General features: G+C 54.3%; 1 protein-coding gene across 4 annotated transcripts in view; it reads left to right on the forward strand.

Annotated features, from left to right (window-relative positions):
* The window catches only part of UROS (uroporphyrinogen III synthase), a 33,369-nt gene extending 25,191 nt beyond the window's left edge, over positions 1–8,178 (forward strand). For 2 of the 4 annotated variants that reach the window (XM_059900764.1, XM_059900765.1), the window contains 4 exons: positions 749–829; positions 1,669–1,754; positions 2,695–2,793; positions 7,744–7,972. In XM_059900764.1, coding sequence (XP_059756747.1) covers positions 749–829; positions 1,669–1,754; positions 2,695–2,793; positions 7,744–7,878 — 401 coding nt within the window. In that variant the 3' untranslated portion in view covers positions 7,879–7,972. Of the gene's footprint in view, positions 1–24; positions 200–748; positions 830–1,668; positions 1,755–2,694; positions 2,794–7,743 lie in introns of those variants that run through there. The other 2 variants (XM_059900763.1, XM_059900761.1) reach the window with 2 other exon arrangements.
* Positions 8,179–10,976: the final 2,798 nt, after the last annotated feature.

A 10,976-nucleotide genomic window follows, 5' to 3' on the forward strand; every position in this document is an offset into this window, starting at 1 on the left:
GCTTGTTCCTCCCTCTGATTGCAGGCGCCGAAAGGGGATGTGTTCAGAGAGATCTTACGGATGTGGGGAAATGCGTGTTTGTGCCTGACCAGCACTCGCTACGGCTCCTTACATCTGATGGACAGACGGAAGGGGAAAGCGGTCGCTTCCACTAAAGTGCTTTGTTCTCACAGTGCGGAGGAGTCCCATCTGACCGCCGGTCAGTTTTGCCGGGAGGTGGCGTCTCGCATGCTGTCTCCACGGCTCTGCAGAGCGAGGCCTGCGGCTCAGTCTCCCAGGGCGGAGATGCGCGCGGGGGCGAGAGGCTGGGCCCCCACGCGGCCCACCCTCAGCCCTTGGGCTCCTGGCCTGGCGGCCGAGGAGCGTCCTTGCAGCTTGTCTTTGCTGCGGCGGCGGCTGCCGTTTCCTGCCTCCTCACGGCGGGAGCCCAGGCTCCAAACGCCTCCCGGCCCATCCAGGCTCCTCCAGAGGCAGAAACTGTGGCTCCAAGGCCACCACCAGGCCTGACCTCTAACCTGACTCTGGTCACTGCACTCTAAGTGGTGACCGCTGCCCGGAGCCACCACGACGGGCGGGGGTTAGGGAGCAGGGGTGACAGCAGCCCCGGGCTTGTGGATGTTAGTTGTCTACGCGCTGTTGCCCACGTGACCCCCGTGAGCTTCCTCCCGCTCACGGTGCTGGAGCCAAAGACGCAGGGCAGGGCCCGGGGCTGCCCCTCCGCCTACGAAGTCTGCCTGTTTATCCGCAGGGGAGTCGTCAGCACTGCCTCTTCTGTTTCCCTGTGGAGCCCTCAAAAGAGAAATCCTGCCGAAAATGCTCAAGGACAAAGGTGACTCCCCCGCCTCTCTGGGGTCCACCGAGAGCCTTCGCGGTGGCGGGGTGTCAGCCCTGGGGACCTACAGGGAGAGCAGGCCTGGGATGGACCAGCCAGGCCGGAAGGCGGGCGCCCCTCACGTTAGGTGCGGGGTGCAGGCCTCCCTCCTGCTTCAGATCCGCTCCCGTCCACCCGCTCAGCTCAGCTGGTAGCATGCAGAGGGGCACGGAGCCTTCCCCAGGAGGACGGGTGGGCAGTGGCGTGGTGGTGACCCCGGGGCGGGCACGTGTGGAAACCAGTCCAAGGCGGGAGCTGATCTCATCACGCACCCAAAGCAGCGTCCGCCAGCCCGGCCAACCTAGGCTCGCTCCCACTCCATCCCCCGGGCTCCATCCCAAGGTGCCAGGGACCAAGGTATCCAGGCCCTAGAAGGCTCGTGGCTTCAGCCCCCAGGCTGGTAAAACCCCCTCCAAGCTCTGCCTGCAGCCCTGGCCCTCAGTGTGGGATTCCACACAGACAGCATCCGTGGGGGAGCGTCCAGGGCCAATCCTGTGGGCAACCCACGCAAACACGGGAACAAAAGGCGTCCGTGGTACGAAGGAAGGCTGAGTTTTCAGGATCCTCGTCCTTCCTCTGTCATCTCAGTCTCCTCTACCGCGTGAGCCACTCCGCAGTGTTAAGCAGGCTGCAGAGGGCCGGCCGAGTCTGCTGGCACTGAGCCCACACCTCGCAGCTCCCGGCGGCTTGTTCCGGGAGGGTCGTGCAGCACCGGGGGGTCTCCACTACCTGTGCCCCGCAGTGTGGTCCCGGGGCAGTGAAGTCTGTCTCCTGGTTTGTGTCCTGATTGTGTCCAGGGATTCCCGTGGAGAGCTTAACTGTCTACCAGACGATCCCACACCCAGGAATCCAGGGGAACCTCAACAGCTACTATTCCCAGCAGGTGTGTGGGGTTTCCAGGGAACTGGGGCAGGCAGGGCGGAGGGGCGCAAGCCTCCTGACGCTGGTTCTGCCATCCCCAGCTGTGCCACTTTGAGGAGGCCATCTTTTGGCTCCATCTCTGTATCTGGGAAGTAGGAATAGACCTATCTATAAGGTTTTTACGAGGATTAAAGGAGATAATTTACACAAAGCCCTTTGCACAGCCTGGGGTCAACAGTGGCCCTGATGTCATTCTTCATGGTGTGGGGCACTGGTGGAGCTGCAGGGCAGAGGCTGGAGAGGGGCTGGGCCCACACTGGGAAGGCCTTCAGGGCCCACGGGGGAGTCTGGACTGAATTTGGGAGGCCGCGGGAACCTTTGGAGGCTTCAGGCAGAAGGGTGCACGGTTCTTGTTTGGGTTGATCGAGGTTTTCCACATCTGTATCCAGTAAGAAGCCTCCCCTTCCTCTCCCAGGACGGGCTTCTGAATGCCTGGCTGGTACTCGGAGACCCTGTTAGCACAAACCAAAGCTTTCAGAAAGGCCAAGAGGGCCAGTCTGTCTGCTGTCTGCTCCATTTCCGGAAGGGACGGGGAGTTGGTGGGGGGCCGGGCTGCTGCCTTACTTGATCAGTGCACTTCGGCCGCACAAGCTAGAGGCACTGTCCGCTCTCCTGGGCGCTGGGTCCACGGTGCCTGTGCCCTCTGATCTGGGGGCCTGCAGAGCGACCAAGGAACAGCACCCAGCCTCTCCCATCGCTCCCCTCTCTAAACAGTTCCCGACCTGAACTCCGCCTCCGTGGGGCCCAGAACGCCAGCATCAGTGGGGACCCTCCTGCTGTGAATGTACCTGGGCTGCCTGGGGCTGCTTGCTGGGGCTCTGGGGGTTGCGGGTGACGGGGTGGGGAGCATCTCTCTCCTCGGCCCCAAGGCAAGGGACCGACCTTGTTCTCTCTGCCCGCAGGGCATTCCAGCCAGCATCACGTTTTTCAGTCCCTCTGGCCTGACACACAGTCTCAAGCATATTCAAGAGTTATCTGGTGACAACATTGACCAGATTAAGGTGAGGTATTCAGTGGGCTTTTGATCTTTTTTCAGATTCTTTTTTTTTTTTTTTAACTTTTACTAATTAGCCTAGAGTTTCCATGTGAAGCCAAAGCACTCCTGACCTCACAGACACCCTGATGGAAGCTCTGTAGAAACGGCAGGGCTGGACTACCCTGGTGGTCCAGTGGTTAAGACTCTGCACCCTGGTGGTCCAGTGGTTAAGACTCTGCATTTCCATTGCAGAGGGCTCGGGTTCGATCCCTGGTCCGGGAAGTTCCACATGCTGCACGGTATGGCCAAAGGAAAAAAAAAAAGGCAGGGCTTTAGGAGTCCCAGGCCCCTGCTTGCAGCTCAGCAGTGCCACTTCCTGGCTGGTGCTCTTGGACTAGTTACTTAACCTCTCTGAGCCTGTCTCCTCATTTGTAGCATGAGGATAATTATCCCTTTGTGGCTCTTATAGACATGTGTATGGTCTTCCCTGATAGGTTAGTCTCAGGATTAGATGAAAGAATTCAGGCAAAGTCCTTAGCTCAGGGCCTGGCACAGGTATTAGCATAACCTTTCCCTTTTTTCCCATCTGTCTTGAAATTATTCTAAAAGTGATTCCCCTTTTCACGTCTTTTAATTCAAAGGATTTCCATTCGCACTCTTCAGGGACTATTTGTTAGGAGTCTACAAGTAGTCACAGCCCTGTGGTGCCTGGGATGGGGATAATCTTAAAGGGCTCAAGGGGGACTGAGGAGGGGGCGCGGGTATGACTGGGAGCGCCCAGGACAGGCCACTAGCATTGCGGGCACTCACACAGCCAGCAGTGAAGGCCCTTACCTTTCACGACAGGTGCGGCTCCCAGCACCCCTGGGGGGTCAGGACTGTCTCAGTTGTATAGACACTGCCGGCCCCTCCCTCCTCCCCGGCTGGCACGCTCACTCCGGTCGGTGCCCAGGGACGGAGCACGGGCATCAGCACAGGGCTGTCTGGGGCACTGTCTGCAGCCCGGGTCCAGCCCTGCAGGCAGGCTCCGTGGGCCCGGCCAGGCCCGTGGTGGGGAGGCCGAGAGCGGAGCTCTCCAGACGCCCTCTCTCCTGTGACCAGACGATTTCAGAGGGAATAAAAGGCTCACGGGGAAAAGTCATCTTGTGACCAAACTGCTTCTCCTGAAATTATGTCTGCTGTTTGCTGGTTCCAAATCTCAGGGAGTTTCTTTCTTTCTTTCTTTCTTTTTTAAACATCTTTATTGGAGTATAATTGCTTTACATCGTTGTGTTTCTGCTGTATAACAAAGTGAATCAGCTATACATATACATATATCCCCATATCCCCTCCCTCTTGCGTCATCCTCCCTCCCACCCTCCCTATCCCACCCCTCTAGGTGGTCACAAAGCACCGAGCTGATCTCCCTGTGCTATGGGGCTGCTTCCCACTAGCTATCTATTTTACATTTGGGAGTGTATATATGTCCATGTCACTTTCTCACTTCATCCCAGCTTACCCTTTCCCATCCCCACGTCCTCAAGTCCATTCTCTACATCTGTGTCTTTATTCCTGTCCTGCCCCTAGGTTCTTCAGAACCTTTTTTTTTTTTTTTTTTGATTCCATATATATGTGTTATCATGCGGTATTTGTTTTTCTCTTTCTGACTTACTTCACTCTGTACGACAGACTCTAGGTCCATCCACCTCACTACAAATAACTCCATTTCGTTTCTTTTTATGGCTAAGTAAATACTCCATTGTACATATGTGCCACATCTTCTTTATCCATTCATCAGTTGATGGACACTTAGGTGGCTTCCATGTCCTGGCTATTGTAAATAGAGCTGCAATGAACATTTTGGTACATGACTCTTTTTGAATTATGGTTTTTTCAGGGTATATGCCCAGTAGTGGGATTGCTGGATCGTATGGTAGTTCTATTTTTAGTTTTTTAAGGAACCTCCATACTGTTCTCCATAGTGGCTGTATCACTTTACATTCCCACCAACAGTGCAAGAGGGTTCCCTTTTCTCCACACCCTCTCCAGCATTTATTGTTTGTAGGTTTTTTGATGATGGCCATTCTGACTGGTGTGAGGCGATACCTCATTGAGTTTTGATTTGCATTTCTCTAATGATTAGTGAGGTTGAGCATCCTTTCATGTGTTTGTTGGCAATCTGTATATCTTCTTTGGAGAAATGTCTATTTAGGTCTTCTGCCCATTTTTGGATTGGGTTGTTTGTTTTTGTGATATTGAGCTGCATGTAAATTTTGGAGATTAATCCTTTGTCAGTTGCTTCATTTGCAAATATTTTCTCCCATTCTGAGGGTTGTCTTTTTGTCTTGTTTATGGTTTCCTTTGCTGTGCAAAAGCTTTTAAGTTTCATTAGGTCCCATTTGTTTATTTGTGTTTTTATTTCCATTTCTCTAGGAGGTGGGCCAAAAAGGATATTGCTGTGATTTATGGGATAGAGTGTTCTTCCTATGTTTTCCTCTAAGAGTTTTATAGCATCTGGCCTTACATTTAGGTCTTTAATCCATTTTGAGTTTATATTTGTGTATGGTGTTAGGGAGGGTTCTAATTTCATTCTTTTACATGTAGCTGTCCAGTTTTCCCCCAAGCTACAGTAATCAAGACAGTATGGTACTGGCACAAAAACAGAAATATCGATCAACAGAACAGGATAGAAAGCCCAGAGATAAACCCACGAACATATGGTCACCTTATCTTTGATAAAGGAGGCAAGAATATAAAATGGAGAAAAGACCACCTTTCTTTCTTTTTTAATGTTTCTTTTTTAAAAAAACAGCTTTTTTTTTTTTTGGCCGTGCTGCACGGCTTTGTGGGATTTTAGTTCCCCAACCAGGGAGCGAACCCGGGCCCCCAGCAGTGGGAGCGCAGAGTTCTAACCACTGGACCACCAGGGAATTCCCGAAAAAATAGCTTTATTGAGATATAATTCATGTACGATAAAACTCACTTTTTATGAATTGCGTATGTGCCCTTTTAAAGTGTACAATTCAGTGGTTTTTAGTAAATTCACAGAGGCGTGCCACCATCACCCTCTCGGTCCAGAACATTTCAGAGCCACGAAAGAAACTGCATATCCATTAGAGTCACTCCCCAACCCCCTAGCAACCACTAATCCAATCTCTGTCTGTGGATCTACCTATTCTGGACTTTTCATATAAATGGAATCATACCGTATATAGCCTTTCGAGACTGGCTTCTTTCACTTAGCATAATGGTTTCAGGGTTTACCCATATCGTCATGTGTCAGTACTTCATTCCTCTGTATTGCCAGGTAACAGTCCATTCTATGAATATACCAGAAGTAGTTTCTTGTTGTGGTTTTGGTTTGGATTCCCCTAATGGCTAGTGATGTTGAGCATCATTTCATGTGCTGTTGGCCATTTTTATATCTTCTTTAGAGAAATGTCTGTTCACATCCTTGCCACTTTTTAACTAGGTTGCCTTTTTGTTCAGTTGTAAGAGTTCTTTTTTCTGGATACAAGTCCCTTATCAGATATGTGATTTGCAAAAACGTTCTCCCATTCTGTGAGTTGTCTTTTCACTTTTTTCACGGTGTTCTTTGAAGCACAAAAGTTTTCTTTATCTAGTTTTTATTTTATTATTTGTGCTTTTCATCATGTATCTAAGAAAGCATTGCCTAATGCAAGGTCATGAAGATTCACTCCTATGTTTTCTTCTAGTTTTATGGTTTTAGCTCTCCCATTTAGGCCTTTGATCCATTTGGAGTTAATTTTTGTACATGATGTGAGGTAGGGGTCCAGCTTCATGTTTTTCCTCGGGGAGTTTCTTGAGGGGTGGCTGCTTCATGGGGGGGAGTGTGGGAGCTACAGGAGCCCGAGCTTCTGTGAGACAGCAGCCTCTTCCTCTCATTCCCACACGCCCTGGGGAGGAGTGTGAGGCCACAGCGTCCTGAGGTTGTGCAAGGGCGGTATCTTGTTCGCACTACCGCCAGCCTGGCTGGGGAGGGCGGTGAAGGAGGTGCTGGGCAGGGGCTGCCATTGTCGGGGGCTCACCTTCACAGACCACTCCCAGGCGGGTCCATGTCCGCGGTGTTAGTCCAGAGCGGGGTGGGGATGAGCACATTCTCTCTGCCAGAAGCTGTCGATCTTCTCAGTTCAGCCCTGCTTCGGCAACTGAGAGGCAGGGTAATTGTGCCCCTTTCACAGATGAGGAAACCGAGGATCAAAAAGGCCAAGTGATTTGTAATGACAGCTAGCAAGGGCCAGAGTCACAACGAAAAATCATGTTCAGCCCAAAGTGAGGCTCTGGATGGGACCATCAGACACAAGCTTGTTTGGAGAGGGGCGTCCTGCTGACGAGGCCCAGGCCGTTGGAGCTTCTAATCTGGGATAACATAACGACGGTCCTACAGGTAGCAGCCGCTGATGGTCACTGGGCGTTTGTCTGTGCCAGGCACGGGGCCATGCGAGTGGTTACACGCATTGCTCATCTACTCCTCAGAGCAGCCTGATGAGGAAACCTCTTAACCTTTCTGCTTCACGGAGGAGGGGACGGAGGCCCAGAGAGGGTGGGTCACTTGCTGAGGCCACCGTCCTGTGGAGCTGCGATGTGAACCCGACCCTCTGGCTCCGGGCCCTGGTGCTGACTGCTCTGCTTTCCTAGGGCCCAGCCACCGCCCCACGCGGCACGCAGAGCCCCTTTCAGACTTTGTTCTGTGCTCCGCCCGGCCCCGCCCGTGGCAGGCGCTGATTGATTCCAGGCCTCTCCTGCCCCGCGCCCGGGCCGTAGGGCTAGCGAGAGCTGCTCAGGCCGATGGTGAGGCTGTAAAGAGACGAAGGCTTTTTGCAGGAGGTAGAGCTGGGTTCACTTCAGGAGGTGTCATCTCGTTTATAAGCTCTCACATGAGGGAAGAGCGATGTCCTAACAGACAGGAGGCAACAGGCCCTGCTCCCATCGCGCCCTGCTGGTGCACTGAGGCCCCTCTGTCTTCTCCCTGCAGTTCGTGGCCATTGGGCCCACCACAGCCCACGCCCTGGCCGCGCAGGGCCTGCCCGTGAGCTGCACCGCAGAGAGCCCCACGCCGCGAGCCCTGGCCGCGGGCATCAGGACGGCGCTCCAGCCCCACGGATGCTGAGTCGGAGGCCCCGGCGCCCTCCCTGGGCGGAGCTGCCCCTGTGGGCCCAGCGCCAGGTGCTACCGCGTCCCGGGGGAGCCGGGCATCGGGCAGGGGCTCCCGGGAAACCGCCCCACCTCACACTCCTGCCCCGCGCCCGGGGGAACCGCCGCCAACACCGAGGCTGGGCCGGGCCCCGGGGCCGCGTCAGGCCCACGTGCGCCTGACGTCCCTTCGTGGAGTCCAGCTCGGACCCCCGCCTGGCGCACGCGGCTCCTCTGGCAGCAGGAAGGAGACCAAATAAAGTGCACTGGCCACTCATGCTGACTGTGCCTTGTTACTTGCTGTCTGTGGTTTCAGTGCAAAGCTGTGTTTGGCGCCCACGTTCTGAGAACTGACAAACCTGGTATGAATAATAAAGTCTGCTGTGTGTGAAGGAGTTTTATTCATCTTACAGAAGGACCTCGAAATTCCTGCTTTGTGGACAATTGTAATTCGAATACGGAGAGGCTTTCTTTCCCTCAGAGACAGAAAACCCGCGTCAGTCAGCCGGGCTTCCCAGAGGCTGGGGAGGCTGATTTACTTCGAGGGGCTCCTGTGCAGATGCAGGGCCTGCGGGGGGTTTCGGGAATCCGTCCCCGAACTTTATTCCCATTTTTATAACCTTGGCCTGGTTTCTGAGCTGGGTTGAATGAAAGCCGTGTCTGCCTGTCAGTCACGTGAGCTTGTGGTAGGAAAGACCCCTGTGCTCCCCACACGCCGGCGGGTCCCGCTGGAAGGCGTTTTCTATTGAGCGACTCCAGCCCTGTGCAGGGGCTTTGCCTCTCCGATGTCCATTCCAGTTAACAGCCCTCGGGAGTGGATGTCACTAGTATTCCCATTTCTCTGGTGAAGAAAAGGAGACTCAAGAAGTTAAGTGACAGCTAGTGAGTGACAGAACCAGGATGAATTAGAAGGGGTTTGTGGACTCAGCACGTAGACCAGGACCGGTGACGTTCATACACCACCTCGCGTCAGATGGACATTAGCTCGAGGGGGGCGGGGGCGTCTGGTTCCTTACATGGGGGAGGGGAGGGGTGTGTCCAGGGGTCGGGCTGCAGGGCTGCCTTAGGCGGTCTGCCCACCACTCTGGTGGTGCTGAGTGCAGGGGGCGTGCGCAGTGCCCTGTTTTTGCTCCCCGCTCTTCAGAAGTTGCAGTTGGGTTTTTGGGGTCTTTTTGTATCTTGTTGCCCAGAATTCGCCCCAACGGCACATGCACACAGTTATTTTTAGTCCCTTATAGTTTCTTTGTATTTTGTTGCTCAAGGAGACGTTTGTCCAGGTGCAAGCACTGCAGCAAAGGGTCCCGGGGCCCAGGTCCCAGCCTGTCCCGGTCCCATAAAAGACTGTCCTGTGGGGTCGACGATGCCCAGACCGGGTGAGCCAGTCCCCTGATCACATGCTTGGGGGTCAGAGCAAGGTCAAGTTGCTATAGAAACGATGGTTTCTGTACTTTTGGCTAAGGCAGAGTTGCAAGCACAAACCTTTAGGATTATGAGCAGAACTGAAAATTATGAAGCTGTGTATAAAAATCCTTTTAATAATGCTGAACCACGGGAGTCTGCTTTGTTACTAAGTGCAATGAACATAGTTTTCCTTTCCTTTTTAATTTTTTCCTTTTCTTTGCATTATTCTCAAGAATTGAAGCCACTGCCATGGCCTCAGAGCCCTTCTGAGAGCAGAGGCGTGGATGGCGCAGGAAGCAGAAGGGAATCTGCTCTGACCCGGGGCGGAGCCCCGTGCGCGCCTCACTGTGTCACTGAATACGTGCAGGACCGAGGGCCGGGAGGGGAGGCTCATCCTCTCCAGTAGAAAACAAAGGTAGCATTGGACACAGTGGTTACAAACAACCATCTCAGGGCTCTGGAATTTGCCCTGAGTCAGACAGCAGATGGAGAAGCGTTTACTCTTGAAAGCCCGCTCTTTGGGTCCGACCAGCGGGCGTGGCCTCGTGGCCTAGAGATGCTGCTTATGCCCGTGTACCCACTGCTGGGACCAGCATCTCTGCCACCCTCGATCCGGGCAGGAGCAGAAAACCAGGGTGTTTTCAGTGGAAGGTGGTGAACCCCGTAGGAAGGGAATGGGAAAACCCGCAGCGCTGCTAGTCTGAGCTTGTGGTCCCAGCTGGGATGAGCAGCAGACAGTCAGAAATGGAACGGGGACCTCGTGGGGACGGGAGCTCCACAGAAGGACTGGGTTAGCCGATGGGGGGCAGTGCTTGTGTGCGGTGCAGTGCCGGCCCGACGCAGACCAGGGGGACGCAGGGTGCGGGCCAGAGGGAACTTGTGGGGCGACGGGCGTGTCCTAGAACCGATCGTGGCGTTGGTCGCACAGGGAGGCCATTTGTCCCGGAGGACTGCGTAAAATAATTTGGAGAGCACTGCGTTATACACACGTTTTTCTCTGTAATATCAAAGTGAAATAGGTTAGACCACGAATCAGGAACCCTGGCTGCACGTGAGAACCACGTGACGTGCTTCGGCAAAGGGAGCTGCTTCGCCCACCCCCATTCTACTTAATTGTTTCCTAGGGCAAAGCCCAAGCAGCAGGCGTTTTAGAAGCCCTCCAGGTGGTTCCCATCTGCAACCACGTTTGAAAACCGTCACACCTGGCCAGGGTGCAGTCCCTGGTCGCGTCTAGAAGCTGGAGAAGTACGAAACAGGCGCTGAGCAGTGGAGGAGACGAGAAACCCGGCTGGAGGCGGACGGGGAGACAAAGGTGAGAAAGGGTGCGTGGGCTGCAGCAGAGGGGCCGCATCACCCCACGGGGGCAGGGGCGGGAGGAGGCTCAGGGAGGGTGAGAGCGGGGCTGGGCACAGGCGACAAGGAGTTGCTAAATGTCTTTCATCCGCGTGGCAGCCTGAAGTGACCTTTTGGAGAGGAGGTGACCAGGGTTTAAGGAGAGGCGGGGCAGATTTGGAAAGATGGAGATCGGTTTGGGATTTGGAAGGGTTGCAGCCGACTCAGTCCATCGGAGGGAGGTGAGCCAGGCATCGAGGGTGCAGGTTTCCTGGCCATCGCTGTGAGTGGGGAACCTGGGCTTTGGCAGCTGGGCTGGGGACTCCTGTTAGCAGTTTAGAA

The sequence above is a fragment of the Balaenoptera ricei genome, chromosome 16 (assembly GCF_028023285.1).
Source record: "Balaenoptera ricei isolate mBalRic1 chromosome 16, mBalRic1.hap2, whole genome shotgun sequence".
Taxonomy (NCBI): Eukaryota; Metazoa; Chordata; class Mammalia; order Artiodactyla; family Balaenopteridae; genus Balaenoptera; species Balaenoptera ricei.